We start from the raw sequence: 17500 nt of genomic DNA, 5'->3' as shown, positions 1-17500 counted from the left end.
GTAGCGTGAAAGGTTTAGCTCCGTTTCACGCCGAAGACGACGTTCGACACCTAGAACCTGAGGCAGAGGTAACGGCAGGTATCCGCCATGTCAGTGTTTCAATCGCTTTCTGCTAATGTCACACATGAGCACTGAACACTCTCTCCGCCGCATATTGACAAGACACGCCCCTTTATGCTAATGTCACACATGCGTACTGAACACTCTCTCCGCCGCATATTGACAAGACACGCCCCTTTTTGCTAATGTCACACATGCCCACTGAACACTCTCTCCGCCGCATATTGACAAGACACGCCCCTTTTTGCTCATTGGCTACACGTTTGTTTTGTTTGTCGGCCCGACTCAGTTTTCTGAAGCGTTTCTCAAACATTGTGCACCTCACCTTTAATGAATCCATTTGTGCAAGAATTTAATTGTAATTAAAGCCTGTTTACTCACGCAAAAAAACTTGACACCGCACGTCCATCACTGTTTGGTTATGTTTATTATTACTAATTATTGAGTAATCGTTTTACTTGTCTTATTTTTTGGTCAGATTTGTGTACAGCGGCTAAGCCCATCCCAGACCCAGGCACGTTCTTTAACTGTAATCTTAACCCCGCTCAGAAGGAGGCGGTCAAACACATCCTCAGGGCAGACTGTCGCCCAACTCCTTACGTGCTCTTCGGCCCTCCAGGCACAGGGAAAACCATCACGCTCATAGAGGCCATACTGCAGGTACTCGTTTACATTTACACTTAATCTTATCCAGAGCGACGTACAGAACTCATCGCCTGACCGATACGTCTGTCTGCTATTACGGGGAATTATTTTATGCTGTAGTAAATAAATGATAATGTACACTCTGAACATTATACTGTTACTGTGTAGTGCCTTCCTTCGCTCTCAAAACAGCCTCAATTCTTTGTAGCGTCGATTCAACGTGTGCATTATGAGACACACGGTTACAGAAACACCAAGTATTTGTTCCTGAAAATATCATATCCTCTCTGACACAAAGTGGTTACTGGTGCACGTTGCTGAGGACAGATCTGCATGGACAGCCCTTGACTCATGGGATTGCTGAAAACAGACCACTTGGAGACCATCACACTGTCTTTTAGCTGCCATTGTCTCAGTCAGCTTTGTGCTCAGGTCTTCATCAGCGATCATTTTGAAGACCTCGGCAGGAAGGAATTAGTGTTAAGTCTGTAATGAACTCAGAAATGACACCGACCTGTTTTTCCTCTGGAGCTCTCTGTTCCACAATTCCACCGGTTTCCGTGCATTTATTTGTCTGTCTGTTTATTTATTATGTTGCAGTCCAAAATATTAATCGAGTGCATTCGCATGCAGGTGTATTACCGTGTGCCAGCGAGTCGTGTGTTGGTTTGCGCTCCTTCTAACAGTGCCGCAGACCTCATTTGTATTCGCCTGCATGAGAGCGGCTACCTGCAAGCTGCCAGCATGGCGCGAGTTAACGCCACCTGCAGGATTGAGGAGGTACTGCAGTTACCACAAGGACACTTATTTATTGTTTATTTCCCACATATTTACTGGGTAAATTTACATTGTGTTTTATGTTAAGGTTTTAGTTAGGGGTTTTATTTCTATTTATTTTGGACATGAAAGTTTCCTCAAAGGTCCTAAATGATCTACTAGGAAAATTTTAAATAAGGCAAAGAAAATAAACGATACAAGTTAATTACAGCAGACCTGCCAACCTTTACGCATTTTGTGTAGCAGATACGCATTTAGACATCAAAGTACGCTGCTACGATTTGTCACTTTAAAATACGCATTGTAAAAAAACCATCGATGCCTTTGAGTTCAACTGTCTGTGCATTTGCGCACCAGGCAATGCGCCTATGGGTGGAACCGCATTGGGCAGCAACCTGAGAAAATAATAATTCGACCAGCCGCCAGAGAGCCGTCAAAACGAATGTGGTTTTCATCTGTCTCTGTCCGTCTTCAATTCTTCTTAAAGTGACTGTTTTTTTTACAAGTGAGGACTTAACGTTTCAAAGGTAAATGGCCAGAATTGTGAATTTCATCCATTTTAATAAGCCTGCCGAACCACAGGCGTCGTTAGACTCCTTTACTGGGGCATGTGCCCAAGTGTCCGGTGTTGTGCCTCAAGTTTAAGTTTTACGCACAGATCAAGTTTTACTTTATTTGTCAGTATTTATATAGGAAACGTAAGTCATGCCTGTAAACGCATTGCCGTCGTACTTTAACGGAAAAGACAAACTGGCGCGAGCACGCAGACATCAATATCCGCGAGCGTCTGTGTATCGTCTGTGTATCCCTTTTATAGCACGCAGTCATGCTATAACATGACGAAACTAATGTAATTTTTTAAATATCAATCGTATTCTGACTCGATTGTTACTGACTCCTGTAGATCACATCTGATGGACATCAGATTTTTTTTTTGTGAAAAGCAGGGAAATAGAAGCAGAAAGTAGAAATGATGAGGGAGGTATTATTATATGATCAGCCAGTCAAAACCATAGTGAAGTCTAGAGTCTTGCATTATTGCTGAGAAAATTAACACATGTATGTGTTGTCAGATATGAAGTTACTGTTTAGTTCATTAGATCTAATTTATGGCAATACATAGAGTTGTTAAAATAGTATGCAGATATTATACACAAACGATCACGCACATAACGTTATACTCTTTTAGTTGCTACTCAAAAGTAAAGTAAGTTGAGTAAGTTTTTGAGCTTTTTTGAGTTTTTGAGTAAATTTTTCCAAGGTTGGCAGGTCTGTTACAGTATAAATTCCTAAACACACATTTTAAGTGCTTTGTTAAACCGGTCCGTTTTGTTTGGAAATGATAAAGTGCTCTGTATCCTTTCAGTCTGTCCCTGAGGTGTTGCAACAGTACTCTCATGCCGGAGAGGATGTACGCCATGCTGCTTTCCACCGTATTGTTGTCAGCACCTGCTCCAGCGCTGGCATGTTTTACCAGATCGGATTACGGTGAGAACTGTATGAGTGGAGCTATCATTTTAAATGTTATACATCCCACTTAGTAGAAAAATAAAATGAAATAACATTTTGCCGAAATGTCCAAAATATATACGTGTTTGTTTTTTTAGCGTTGGTCATTTTACTCACGTTTTTCTGGACGAGGCTGGTCAAGCTACCGAGCCGGAGTGTCTGATTCCTCTTGGCCTGTTGTTTGAGAAGACCGGACAGGTTGGACATGCGTTCTGTGTTCTCTGTATTATACACCTATAATCTGAAGAAAAAACCCCATCATTTTTATACATAACGTTTGTATCGTATGCCAGTATTCTTGGATTTATAATCATCTTAAATTGGCATTAATAATATATCTTAATTAGCAGATAGATACAGGAGCAATAAAGTATATTTAGGATAATATTTGTTTGTTGTTTGTTGTTTTTGCTTTTTTTTTCCTCATGAAGATTGTCCTGGCTGGAGACCCAAAGCAGTTGGGTCCAGTAGTGAAGTCGAAACTAGCGGAAACCTTCGGACTTGGAGTGTCTCTGCTCGAGAGACTGATGGCCTGCCCTCTGTATTCCCTCACTGAGAAGGGCTACAACCCGTTACTGGTGAGGAAAAAAAAAAAAAAAGTTTACCACAAAAATGTTCCTTTCTGCAAGTTCAGGAAAGAAAAGTTGTGACTAAAATCACATGTTCAATTTTACTGCAGTGTAAATTAATTGGTCATTGCTGTTAAATATTTAGAAAGCTATATTAGATATTTACTACTACAGTAGATTGTATCACTAGTGTGTGTGTATACATATATATATATATATATGTGTGTGTGTGTGTGTGTGTTTACGTAATGTTGTCTTTTCCTTTGGAGAACTGCAGTGTTATAATTTGTTTTAAGGTGACAAAGCTGGTGTATAACTACCGCTCCCACGAGGTGTTGCTGGAGCTACCGTCTAATCTGTTCTACGGCGGTGAGCTGTGTGTACGCTCACAGAGAGCTGTCGTGGACTCGCTTTGTCACTGGAGCCGCCTTCCGACCAAGGGCTTCCCCTTCGTCTTCCACGGAGTCAGGGTGCACTTTTTTTTTTTTTTCCCTGCCTTTGATTATGTTAACTGGCGTGATGTGGTTTAAACCTTAAAATATACAGAATTGTACAGCATCTATGGTGTCTCTGTTTCTCATTAAGTCATGTCAAGTGCATGTTCTTAGAAAAATGACTCCATTTTGTGTCTCTGTGTATCCTCTTTAGGGCACAGAGATGAGAGAAGGCTCGAACCCATCCTGGTTTAACCCTGGTGAAGCAGTGCAGGCCATGCTTTACTGCTGCCAGTTGGCGAAAAGACTCTACAAACCCATACCAGTTACTGACATTGGCATCATCACTCCTTACAAAAAACAGGTCTCGTGCTGTCTGCACATGTACATGTGAACCTTTAGAGCCTTTTTACACCCGGTCACTTCACGTGTTGTCTCTGATCCGATAGCTATCTGATTTGTTAAAACTGTTCCATTTACTTTAGGCCACGTAAACGCGTCTCGGCCAATCGGATATCAATGAGATCTTTCTACTCCAGCCCAAAATGCTAATATATTTTACCTCATGTTTAGGGTAACTGCACGACTCGTGAGTCACCAGCGAGTGACATACTTCCGTTTGGGAGGAGTATAGCGCTGATGTATGTGGCTTGAACAACCACATTCATTTACACCTGTCCAGTTTCATCTGAAACACGTCCCAGACCACCTCCTGAAGGGGTTTGTACTGTCGGATTTATATCCGTCTCCAAAACGTTTCGGAGGGCATTTAGACCTGGTCTTTTTACCATCGGATAGCTATCGGATCACAGAAAACACATGAAGTGACCAGGTGTAAAAAGGCCCTTATTTACTGTGTGCATGAAAAACTTTTTTTTTCTCTCTCTCTCTCTCTCTTCATTTTTGTTATCAGGTGGAAAAGATTCGAGTGCTGTTGCACAGAGCCGGGCTTACCGACATCAAGGTTGGCTCGGTTGAGGAATTTCAGGGACAGGAGTTCTTAGTAATCATTCTCACTACGGTAACATGCTGCTTTACTCCCGTAGACCTTAAACCAACTCTTGATTCAGGATCAGAAAATATATTAGGATCAGATAAATTTCCTGTAAAGATTCCTTTTTAAACCTAGAGCCCTCTAGTGGATAGCGAATGAGCCAACGTGGGATTTTAAACAGGCTCATAATCTACTTGGTCTTTTATTCCTTGTTATTGGTGGTTTGTGTTTTTTGAACTAATTTCAACTTGACGACTAAACCAGCAACTAATCTCTGGAGACGTGGCTTACAGACATAATTTCTTATATTTAATTAAAGGTGTGTGTGTGTGTGTGTGTGTGCACGAGCATGTCAGTCAGTAAGGGGCCATCAGGAGACTGTAGAAGTCTTAAATTTCTTTTTTTTTTAATTGTATAAAAATTTATTTATTTTTATTAGAAATTTTGATTTAAAAACAAATAATTTGTGCTTTCCTTTCACCTTATTTCTAAATCCTCAGGTGCGCTCCAATGAGGTGATACCTAGCAGTGAACTTCAGAGGGCACTGGGCTTTCTGTCCAACCCCAAACGCTTCAACGTCGCCATCACGCGACCGAAAGCTCTTCTTATCGTTATCGGTAACCCCCACGTGCTGATCAAGGTAGTATTACGTTACATCAGAACGTAAACATGTTCTGTAGCATCTCTTTAGGCTTGATACTGTCCATGCCTGTCGAATTAATAATGAGTGTGTGTGTGTGTGTGTGGTACAGGACCCATGTTTTCATGCACTGCTGCAGTATGCCTATGAGAACGGCGCATTCATTGGCTGTGACCCTCCTGTCTCCCTGCAAGTTCCTGATAGGTGAATCTCTTATGCGCTCATCTTTACTCTTAGACAGGCACTGCAGAATAAATAAATAAATAAAGTCTATATATACAAATATACTATAAATCTTTGCCTGTAGTCTTAAAAATTAAAAATGTAGTCTGTATAAAAATATCACCCATTAATTATTGGAGTCATTTTTTTTTTCCTCCGCAGAGCTGTTTCTGAAGAGGAGAAGTAGGTTTCTGAACTGGATATGCTGTAATGTTGTGTTTCTAATAAAAAATTTAATTACCGTCTCAGTTATTACTTTTTTACTTCGGCCTTTACAGTTAGTTTTCTTAATATAATTTGCGTTCTATAGCCTGCAGGTCTTACAGGTTAAATGATAGGTTTATCTTACAGGTTTATGTTAAATAGAGTTCCGGAAGTTCTTAAGTTCTATTTAGGGAAGGTCAATTGCGTGCACTTCGGTTTAAAGGTAGATGCACGAAAGTCTTTAGATGTTCTTTTGTTGTCTTCAGAACACATTCACGTATTTTTAAAACGAATGACGTTTCTGGTTTCTAACATAAAGGCCTGTCTCTCCGTCAGAGTCAGTGTCTGTAGGTTCCAGACAGTCCTACGTCTGAACGTCTCGGCGTGGCAGCGTCTCCATGACCGAGTCTGTATACGACAATTGAGTGCCAATAACTATTTGTAGAGACAGAGAGGATAAAGAGACCTAGAGACTAGACGTCGGGGTTGTGTAGAGTAACTTGCAAAATAAATAAGTTTGTTGTGTTAATATTTACCCAGATTTTTTTTTTTGACAGCATGAAGGTCTGCAGTCTTGAACACTTTGTAAGAAGAGGGACGAACATATTTCATTTTTGATTTGTTAAGATTCTTTCATTACTGTATGTTAAAGTAAAGGAAGTACAGTGTATGTAGCATGTATGTGTCGGAGAGGTTGTAATGATTGAGGAGGAGACTGCTTTTATCAGAGTAGGTCTGACTACATGACTGCTCTTTGATGTAAAACTCTGGTGTGAGTAAGCTGTCTGAAACCAGTCTGACACTCAGGTGTGTGTCTTGTGTTACGCTTGTCTTTATGGGTCTACTGTGCTCCTGGTGTCCTTAACTGAGAATAATCAGAGTTGTGTTCTTTCTTAAGTAATTATTATTATTATTTTTTTTTTATCTTTAATTTAATCCGTAAGGTAAAACCAACGATTCAACCTTTACTCGGTTACCACTTAATGTTTAAGCGTGACTATAATCGTCTGGTTAATATTAATCGGCTAACGTAAATCAGGCAACCTCGAAAAACATTCTATACCATGTTGTATACAACAATAAAACAAAATCTTGCTTGTACATCACGTGTGTGTGTGTGTGTGTGTGTGTGTGTGTGGTCAAAATATTTCTAGGATTTATAAAGATAAATCGAGATCTTGTCTGGAAATACAAATACTAGTTCATAATCCTTATCATCTGTTAAGTATTGCTAATTTATCTGTAGCTAAACGAACTATCAGTCTATCCGTGCTATATTAATGATGTGCGTAATGCAAATTGTAACAAAAATAAATAATAAAAGTCTGAGCCGACTTAGTCAAGAAGCTTTGACAGACGATCTTGTATGGGTCCCATTAGTGTTCCTTAGGATGGCCAAACATTAACAACACAAACATAATACCTAAAAAGGGGCAGGAGAGCTATTAGATAGACAAACATGCTCCTGGGGGTATTACAATGAGAGAAGGGGGCCTCTATTGTTTTCTAAAATGGGCCTGTGTCTCTAATTGCCCAGTTAGGTCCCCTTGCTAACTGCCGTCTACATCACCTTGAGCCAGGGCAGTAAAGGGGCCATCGAGGCTGGGGCCGGGGTGACAGGGCTGGAGACTCGAGCAGTGAGGGACCGGGAGACTGGGAGAAGGCACACGGTGGCATGGATAACATTTCCCCCCTAATTCACTTCAAATGGCACCACAAGTTCTAACAATAATCACACCGTCTACTCTGCCTGATTGCTTTCATTGAGTACTTTAGTTCGGGTCCTTGTCTGAAAACTGGGGCCAGGAATAAAGTTCTCGTATAGATGGTAACAGTTGAAATGGTTGCCGACGGACGCCTTCGACTCTCGGAAGCTTTATATATCGGAGACAGAGCAATATACAAGCTGTAGATGGGAGATGTTTATGGCATGAAGCTTTTTTTCCTACTGGTGGTTTCTTCAGAGTCTTTTGATCAACTAATGATCATTGAAGAAAGCTTTTAAATGTGTACAAGCCTACACATCTCCAGTTTGATGTAGGACCATATAAACTGGGGCATCTCACTGAGAAACATTATATGGCCAGAATAGACCATTAATACCAAAGCTTAAGACGTACTGAAGAAGAGTTGTCGGCTAATGTGGGATAATCCATTGCTCTACATAATGAGAGCCGAGTCCGTCATGTAGACAGTAAGCCGATTCATGTAAGGATTAGGGAGGCACGGTAGCTAAGTGGTGTCTCATTTAACATTTGAATACGAATGGCTCCCTATTTCGCTAGATCAAAGGTGGCGTAGTGGCCAGGTAGACTGCAGACAAGGCTGCTCTAATGGGAGACAGGCTGTATGGTGAAGTCTCTTAGGTCAGGGAAGCTCAAATTAACATGGGGAGACAGAGTAACTGTCATCAGTTAGGAGACTGCCTGTCTGTCCACCAGCCCCCTCCCTACAAGACAAGAAGCTATTTTAGCTATTTTACTTTACATCGGAGATATAATTCCTTAAAATAAAACGTCTGTGTATTGTGTCGTTCAGTTGTTATCCCTTTCAATTTTTTTCTCTCTTCTCTCTCTCTCTCTCTCTCTATTAAAGAAAAATGACCTGCTGTATTCCACATCTGCTGTGTAGATACTGGGCAAACGTGTGCTCATATCTGAAGTCAACATCTGGACCTCATGCATTACATCTCCACCGTTTTATTCACAATAAACAACTGAAAAAAATTTAAAGAATTGTATTTGTAAAGACATTGATATGTAGAGCTAGCAATGATTTCTGAATGGTTGGTGTTACAGTAAGTACTTCTCAGTCTACTATACTTTATCTAAAATCAAATGGATTTAATAAACTGATCTTAAAAATAAGTTTAATGAAATTTCTTATTCAAACATATATCCTCCAGCTAAATACGTGTACAGATTACTACAGTGTCCATCATGTAATGGGCTGAGAGGGATCAAGTACCCTAAGTCTCTGATTGTTTATTTAATGCCCCCTCCTTCTCCCTCTCCCCCTGCGTCTGCACGTTGTTATCGCCTGCTTGACGCGTCGTCTGCGCCTGTTTGATAGGTCGTTGATAACAACCCCGGCTAAGTCTGCTCTCGCTGTATATAAGCCAAGAAATCCTCACTCAGCATCAGTCCACCTTTATCCTCAGCACAGGACCTTGCTTTCTGACAGGACCATCCTCTCCTCCTGGAACTATGGCTCTCTTCACTGCCCTGCTTGCCTTAACTCTTTTGGCCCAGATCAGCGCTTTTGACTTGGGCCAGTCTACCCGCTGCATACCCATACCTCGCCAGCTGAGTGTGTGTCATGATGTGGGCTACTCAGAGATGCGACTGCCTAACCTCCTGGGCGATAGCAGCCTGGAGAGTGAGGTGGTGCCACGCTCCAACGACTGGCGTTCCCTGCTGCAGACAGGGTGCCACCCTCAGGCCCAAACCTTTATCTGCTCTCTTATCGCTCCTGTCTGCCTAGACACGTAAGTATTCTATATTGCACCCTAGTTTTAGATGATATCTTCTATCTTAACTGCCAACAAGTTGCTTCTTAAGACTTTTACTATTACAGTCTTTCTTGCATGTTAGTAATCGTGTACAATTTTGCTCTCTCTGAAGTTTTATCCAGCCTTGTCGAAGTCTGTGTCTGGCTGTGAGGGACAGCTGTGCTCCAGTCTTGGCTTGCCACGGCCATCAATGGCCTGAAGAACTGGACTGTGATCGTTTCCCCGCTCAAGACGACATGTGTCTCACACCACTGCCCAAACATATCAGCAGGTTCTCTAAAGGTCAGTTCTCTAGACTTCTCTAATGTGTTAAGTATATTTTGTTTTTGTTTAACAAGTAAAAGTTTAAAATGCATACTGATTCAACCGTGTCTGTCTTTTAATATCCAGATCTCCCCAAGCCTGTATGTCAGTCGTGTCCTCCAGTAGATGAGCTTCCTTCTCTGAAGACAGTGATGGATGCCCTTTGTCTTACTGACTTTGGTAAGCAAAATCATTCAAATCATTATTTACTGCAAAGAAGTATATTATATTATATTATATTATATTATATTATATTGAACCATTGTCATTGTCTACAGACATGGAAATAGTTGAAAGTGTAATTGATAAAGCTGTACTCTAATGCACCTTTTGTTGTATTGGTCATTCTAAGAGTGTATCCTGGTGGAAAGAACTCTTTTTTAATTAGTCTTTCTTTCCGCACAGCCGTTAAAGCCAAGCTGTTCCGCCGCCGCGTGGCTTCATCGGAGCCAGAGCTCGAGGTGGAGGGAAAGGTGGAGTTCATCCAGCGCGGCCCGCTGCTTCCATACGACACCAACAACCTGCTACAGCAATGGCTGCTGCTCAACCTGCGCTGTGCGCATGCACTGGTGAAGCCCGGACGCGCGCAGCTCTACCTGATCACCGGCACGACGCGCTCCGACGGCACCGTGGAGCTCACGCACCTTTTCCCCTGGTTAAAGAAGGACCTGCACATAGCCGCAGCTACCCGCAAGTGGAAACACCACAAGTGCTGAGGACATTATACACAGTTATAGAGGAGAGGAAGACCTTAAGGTGAAGAGAGAACCGATGGAGGTCGTTATGGAGCTTCACTGGTTAAAAGTTTTGCGCTCCGTTTGGAGCTTTAAGTCTCCACTGGTTATAGATTTTGCGCTCCGATTTCTGAGCACATGAAATTTAATGCACTCCGTTTTTTTTCTGTAAATATCGAGCCTTTGAGTAAAGGCCTTGTAAAAAGATAATATTTTCTATCCAAGTATTAGTGTATTTATGTGTGTCTTGTGGTGTTTGTAAGCGAAATATGAATAAATGTAATCTAATGGATTTTTTTTTTACACTGGACTCGTTTATTTCATTTAATAAAACTCAGTTGAACCGAATCAGGATTTCGAGCTCCTGCTGCAGCGATGCTACAGAAACCCACTTTAGACAAAAGCTCCACAGCACCGATGACTTTCCAACACTAACGTGTTACAAGGTTTCTACGTCCACCCAGTATTAGGAACACCAGGACACCTCATAGTCTGGTCAGTGTAATGCAATGCTGTAATGTTCACATCAACCTTCAGAATGTGGAAAATGGTGATCTCGTGTGTGTGTGTGTGTGTGTGTGAGAGAGAGAGAGAGAGACCGAGAGAGAGAGTGTGGTATGATTGTTGGTTGGACAGTTTGAGTTTTTCTATAAGTCCTGATATCCTGTGATTTTCACACACAAAGCAGAGTGATAAAATAAAATTAAAAATTTTAGTGAGTTTAGTGGGGGGTTTAGTTCGCCTCACACCTCCAGGGTTGGGGGTTCGATTCCCGCCTCCGCCTTGTGTGTGTGGAGTTTGCATGTTCTCTCCGTCCCTCAGGGGTTTCCTCCGGGTACTCCGGTTTCCTCCTCCGGTCCAAAGACATGCATGGTAGGTTGATTGGCATCTCTGGAAAATTGTCCGTAGTGTGTGAGTGCGTGAGTGAATGAGAGTGTGTGTGTGTGTGTGTCCTGTGATGGGTTGGCACTCCGTCCAGGGTGTATCCTGCCTTGATGCCCGATGACGCCTGAGATAGGCACAGGCTCCCCGTGACCCGAGGTAGTTCGGATAAGCGGTAGAAAATGAGTGAGTGAGTGAGAGTTAGTTTAGTGAATTGAATTGTTTTGAGAGCAAACTGAGGCCCTACAAGCACCAAAAAGACGAAGCACTAATTTTTCTTCATGCATATGGGTTTTTTTGTTTGAAACTCTAAAGCATCTTTCAAACACCTAAACCTGTCAAGGAGCAGATAGATACATACAGTATTAATCTATTTATTTCTATTCAGCATGTTGTAAAGCCTGTTTTTTGGCATATTTAAGAAATGTTAAAAGGACTTCACATGACTTCACATATATCGTAAAGAAACAATATAGTGCTTAATACTAATGTGGATTCTGAGGGTTATTATGGGTCACAGGGATTAATAGAATGTTCCAGGGAATAACAGCGGAGTTAGTTTTTAAAGACTAAGAATGAACCTCAAATAAAAACACTTTTTCAGCTGTAATTTTTCTGTCAGCCAGCATCTTTTTTCCAGAGGAGTAAATAAGTAAAAAAGAAGAAAATGAACACGTCGCTCTTTTTATTCACTCACTCATCTTCGGTATCAGCTTTATTCTGGTCAGGATCCACAGTTTGTCCTGGGGACAGCGGGTGCGATGCAGGAGTACACCCTGAATATGCCAGCTCATTGCAATCATGACACTAAAATAGTTTCTGTATTTTTAAAATGCAAAAAAAAAAAACACCATAATTTTCTTAGTATGCTGCAGTTGATAAATTTGTATTTGAATTGTTGCTGTTTGTTCACATTTGTCGGCGTTTGATTTTTTATATTATTATATCCGAAACAAACATTCAGCTGTATACGGTGATATAACATTGGTGTTTTTTTTTCCTTTACAGTATTGTTACGGCTTATTTATAAAACCTCTAAGTGTTTGGAGCGCAGAATAAAGTCAGTAATTATTAAATTAACCTACTTCCATTATTTAAGTTCTAGTTTATTTATTTAATTTATTATTATTTTTTTTTAACAACCTTCTATTTTTTTAATGTCCTATTTCCATTCAACCCTTATAGGATTTGGTTCAATTTAATTTGTTCAAGCTGTCTTTATTGTGCACACTTGGAATGTGGCAACATCCTTCTGGGTCTCCCAGAGTCTTTTGTGTGGGTCTGTGTGTGTGTGTGTGTGTGTGTGTGTGTGTGAGAGAGTAGCTAGCAAATGTGAACAGGGTTGCTGCAATTCATTCTCCTTTGCTACCTCATTATGACTCCATAGACACAATAGGGAGAGAGCACATTAGAAACTTCCGTACTGAGCCACAAAAAGCCGCCTCAGTGCCAGGCTTCACCGCATTGTCCGCTCTAATTCATGGAGTCTGGCCCACCATTGACAATATGAAGTGCCATTGGGGGGAAAGGCTATTGAGTGTGCTCTGTTTTTAAGGGGTCGGAGAGAGAAAAGGAGAAGGAGACCTCTCACAGCTGGTCCACTGAGCACTGGATGTGAGCTTACTCTTTATGGCTCTTCTATAAGGCCTCTCATTTTCTTTCACTTTTCTTAAAAAAAATGGTGAGGGACTTCAAATGGATTCACATGAAGCGGTGGATGAGAGCTCTGAGATCATAATAGGACAACAGTTCTGACGTTCCCATTTGGCAAAGCCATGCACCGTGGAAGCGATCGAGAGACACTTGATGTCCGGCAAGGGGAAAGAATGTGAGATGAGACGAGTTTTATGTGTGTCAGGATTATTTTAGAGATCACTTTGAGGCAACTGGAAAGATTAATTAATTAAATCTCACCTTCGGCAAATCCCGTTACCGCTATGGGAACTTTACCTTACAAGGAATTTAAAGCTTGCGTTAATTACCATCACATCCTTTTTTTTTTTTTGATGTTTAGTTTATTGAAAACTGATTTACAGCATAACAGTCCTTTGTGGTATAAAGTCAAGCACTGAGTAGTAAAGATGTGTGTGTGTTTCAATGCCTCTGGTTTCCTCGCTCCATAGCACTCATATCTTAATCCTTCGTTGGTATCCACCCAAAAGCCCACCTCAGTCGAACAACTCCTCATAGTTAACCGTAAACACATTACATATTCATCACCAGACGGCAGGTCCTCCACCAGCGAGGGGGATAAAACTGCAAATTTGATTACAAGCGCCCTTTGGCTCTGTGGCTGAGGCACAAAGGGCCTGGCTGTCTGGGCTGATTACCATGCCCAGCATGAGGTGATGTTTTACCCCACAGAAATCCCCCAGCGCCCCTTGCACTGGGACATGCCTGTTTAGGGCTCTGTTTAGCCAGTGCTGTTTCTGCTCACTTTTGCCCTGCTGGAGACCCCGTTCCTGTTCAAAAGGCTCTTATACCTAAAGAATGGTTTCATACCGATCGCACTTCACCGTAAAGTGGACTTACAAGCTGTCGTAATGTTTAGCGGTTTGTAGGGATATTTGTGCCTCTGATATCTAATCTCAGTCGAAGCAAAGTCAAATTTGCTGTATTTTTGTTTACCAATTTATAAAAAAATTTATCTGGTGAATATCGTTCACGTTTAGCAGCTAAAAAGAAACATCGAAAAGCCGAAGGACGACTTTCAATTTTAAGACTTAGAAATACATTTATTTAGGATGTAATAATAATGTGATAATTTAATAAATGATATATAGCATTATTACACGCTGCGGTAGGTGAAACAGGACGAGACACGTAACGAGGCTCGGTATCTTTAATTTTTTTTTTGTCAGTATCAAACTCAAACTAGACTTATTTCAATTTCATGCATTAAATATATTCTTGACAACTTCGTCAGTCATTTTGATCCTGTAGCTCTGTGAGGTGAGCAGAGACTGACAGGGAATATATGGAATAAGGCTTCAGCTGTCATGTTGATGAAATCACTCTCTTGTCAGATTTTAGTGCATGATGTGGACTGGACTGGAACTGACTTACTGTATATAGAAGCGCTGCAAGTGATTCAGAGATTCAGAGGAAAATTTTAGATGATGCAATCTGACATTCTGTCTTTGCCAAAAAAATATGTGGTAGTAAATAAATCTATACTGTAAACAGCTATAAAACGCCAGGCAGTTGAGTTGTGTATAATAAGAAGTGATAGACTGTGAGGCGGATAGTTTTATAGTCTGACTCTTGATGGGCTTTTTGAATAAATGGCTCTGAAAAAGACACAACTATTTACTGCTCCGGGACTCCGTTTCGTGTGCAAGTTAAACTTTGGTCAGGAGTCCATTGTCTCCAGTGTCTATCATTTAATGGCCACTTTGACATAATGAATGAAGCGGTCCCACCTTCTGTCCTCCAGAAAGGCTCCACTCTTATCGCCTTTCACAATCACACTGAAGGAGCTCAGCCAATCAGGACTCAGTAACGTACGCCCAAAAGCAAAAGAGGGAAAGGAGTTATTGTTTTCCTTCTGCCTTTTAATGAAGTTTACCCTGTTGGTCTTTCAGGAAAATGTTAGTAGTTGGGACAAACTTTGCAAAGAGCTCTGGAGCTTACTCAGAAGGAGCAAGTTCATGATAACGAGGGAACCGGGGAGCAATGGCTGAATCTCCATCACGACATCTTGGATTTGGCAATTCAGGGAAGAGTTTTCTTATTGATAATCTGCTTCGTCCTGACAATAAATCACCCCCTGCACAGGTTATACCTGCTGTCAACCAGAAAAGATGCCTTTCTACGCTGGTGTGTGGGCCACGGGGACTTGCTCCTAAAAGCTCCTGGGTGCCTTCACATGCTCATCTGAGTAACACTCACCAAGAGCTGGAGAGAGAGACACTCCAGACACGTTCAGGTAAGAAGTCAAGTGACGGTGATCATCGTAGCCTTTTTTAAATGTAATTATGTGTATTTGAAGACTTATTCAGATTTTAGATTAGATTAGATTAGATTTTATCAATAAGAAAACAACATGATGAAAATTCTTGTGATTGCTTTGTACCTTAGTGTAATATTCGTTGTTTTTGAACCACGTGAACGTAACATTCTGGCTTTTAAGCTATAGCAGTTATTAGTAGTTAAACTTTCAAAATTGTATAAATGTATTAATGTTCAAGACTGAATCTTTTATTTATATAACATTATACATATTACACCTTAAATAAATTAACAAAATGAACCGTAACGAAGTGAAATTCATTACAACGCTGTCAGGATCGTTATCAAGTTCACTGTCAAATATAATCCTACCTAGAAATGGAAAATCGCACCTTTTTAATATCAAACAAATATTTTTTTATTTTGGATCAGTATCTGACTAACATTAAGAATGATTTAACAAAAAACAAACAAACCTGTAGGTCATTCATGTGCATGAAGTTTTGTTGCATCGAACGGCTAAGAGTAAATAACTTCCTTTTTTGTTAATATTCGAAACCTTTTCAAATAATTTTTATTTATTAATTCTTTATAATATCATCTACATTTTTATTAAATCACGCTTCTAAGACAGAGAGAAACTGATGTGCTTTCGGATGGTATAGATGGTATAGATGGTATAGATGGTACAGATGCCCTAAACCTAACATCTTTCATAGCTATAAATAAAAATTTAAAACGAAGGCTTGAGAAGTTCAATTTTTACCAAAAAATGCTGGATTCTGATGAAACCATTCAGACAAAACAGCACAACAGTTCAGAGCAGAAGGTCCCAAAAGCACCATAAGTATAATATCTTTTAATTCATTAAAAGAGAGCGCGAGAGAGTGTCAAATGTGATGTTGTGCTATGCTAACATTCGATGCTAATCATCGGGCTACAATGTTTACGTGTAATCACGAACTATGAATTTTTCAATGAAATCTAATCACTAATTTGAAAACTTTAACTTTATTTATCTATGCATTTATTTATTTATACTTGTTTACACTGTTAAAAATCCTGTATGATTTAAAAAAAACACTGATTATTCCTCTCTGTGCAGTGTTGAGTGGTGTGCTGTTGTGTGGGTCTTCACTTGTTCACCCCTGTTATAGCGGCTCCAGCCCACTGACGTGCTCTCCTCCTCTTCTCTGCAGTGAGTATATTATCCTCCCACACACACACACACACACACACACACACACACACACACACACACAAAGTGAGTGTTTCTATAACTAATAGCTAATTCTTCCCTAATACGCACAGCACTGCATAGCTATAGCTTATTCATCAATCATGCCTATTTACCCGGGGGGAATGCTTTTATTACCGTGTACCACACACACACACACACACACACACACACACACATATCAATTGAGAGAGAGGGTATTAGAGAGAGAGCACAATAAAACCACACCTCCTGTTTTCTGCCAGAGTAGGTTACAATTGATATTAAAAGCGCCATAATGACCAGACCCATTTTCAGTGAGCTCCACTTAGCCTGAATTCTCTGCTATACCATCTCTCTAATGCCTGAAGAAGCTGCAGCAGGTTAATAGAAAATTGTATTTAAAGCATGTAATATAATGATGTTTTGAGTCATTTACTTTGTACAATGCAGGAAAAAAGTGAGCTATTGCAAAATCTTCATACAGGGACATAAAATATTTCCAAAACGATTTATTCTTCGAGTTTAGTTAAACATTGATGATACCTGAGAAGGCTTAATATGAAAGCGCTATAAAGTTTGACAATTAAGGTAGCAAAATGTTACCCACCTACCCACCTTCTTGCATGCCCTCTTCCTTGGAGAAAAAAAACCCCTCTGAAATCTTTTTAGTGGCTTGACACTTTCCCACAGCACCCCCCAGACACACAATGCCGCTTTGCCCCGTGACCAATTAGCTCTTTCAGTCGGTCCGCACACACGCGACCCCGCTGCCATTTTTCACCACAGCAATGAACTCTAAGTTAGATTTCTATACTGATCCCAGAGCAGTGAACCTTTCCCAAATC

At 40.7% G+C, this 17500-nt stretch overlaps 2 protein-coding genes across 3 annotated transcripts in view; both read left to right on the top strand.

Moving 5' to 3' along the window:
- The window catches only part of mov10l1 (Mov10 like RNA helicase 1), a 15951-nt gene extending 9887 nt beyond the window's left edge, over window positions 1–6064 (top strand). For both annotated transcript variants that reach the window (XM_060887494.1, XM_060887495.1), the window contains exons 17-27: window positions 539–720; window positions 1339–1485; window positions 2849–2970; window positions 3090–3189; window positions 3423–3569; window positions 3857–4030; window positions 4209–4358; window positions 4908–5015; window positions 5489–5629; window positions 5742–5833; window positions 6014–6064. In XM_060887494.1, the coding sequence (XP_060743477.1) occupies window positions 539–720; window positions 1339–1485; window positions 2849–2970; window positions 3090–3189; window positions 3423–3569; window positions 3857–4030; window positions 4209–4358; window positions 4908–5015; window positions 5489–5629; window positions 5742–5833; window positions 6014–6038 (1388 nt within the window). In that variant the 3' untranslated portion in view covers window positions 6039–6064. The remainder of the gene's footprint in view (window positions 1–538; window positions 721–1338; window positions 1486–2848; window positions 2971–3089; window positions 3190–3422; window positions 3570–3856; window positions 4031–4208; window positions 4359–4907; window positions 5016–5488; window positions 5630–5741; window positions 5834–6013) is intronic.
- Window positions 6065–9261: 3197 nt separating this feature from the next.
- On the top strand, window positions 9262–10585 carry szl (sizzled). The gene is made up of 4 exons (XM_060887442.1): window positions 9262–9542; window positions 9679–9848; window positions 9957–10049; window positions 10275–10585. Exons 1-4 carry the CDS (start codon window positions 9262–9264, stop codon window positions 10583–10585), a joined length of 855 nt encoding a protein of 284 aa, XP_060743425.1.
- The last annotated feature ends 6915 nt before the right edge of the window (window positions 10586–17500 follow it).

The sequence above is a fragment of the Tachysurus vachellii genome, chromosome 14 (genome assembly GCF_030014155.1).
Source record: "Tachysurus vachellii isolate PV-2020 chromosome 14, HZAU_Pvac_v1, whole genome shotgun sequence".
NCBI classification, from domain to species: Eukaryota; Metazoa; Chordata; class Actinopteri; order Siluriformes; family Bagridae; genus Tachysurus; species Tachysurus vachellii.
Note: the sequence above shows the minus strand (reverse complement) of the source record. Positions and strands in the feature narration are given on the sequence as shown.

What these genes read in the sequence shown, in the direction of transcription:
- szl (XM_060887442.1), top strand. Translation starts at nt 9,262, where the DNA reads ATGGCTCTCTTCACTGCCCTGCTTGCCTTAACTCTTTTGGCCCAGATC. An exon ending in GCTCCTGTCTGCCTAGACAC is followed by an intron (nt 9,543 to 9,678) that starts GTAAGTATTCTA and finishes CTCTCTCTGAAG; the next exon opens with TTTTATCCAGCCTTGTCGAA. An exon ending in CCTTTGTCTTACTGACTTTG is followed by an intron (nt 10,050 to 10,274) that starts GTAAGCAAAATC and finishes CTTTCCGCACAG; the next exon opens with CCGTTAAAGCCAAGCTGTTC.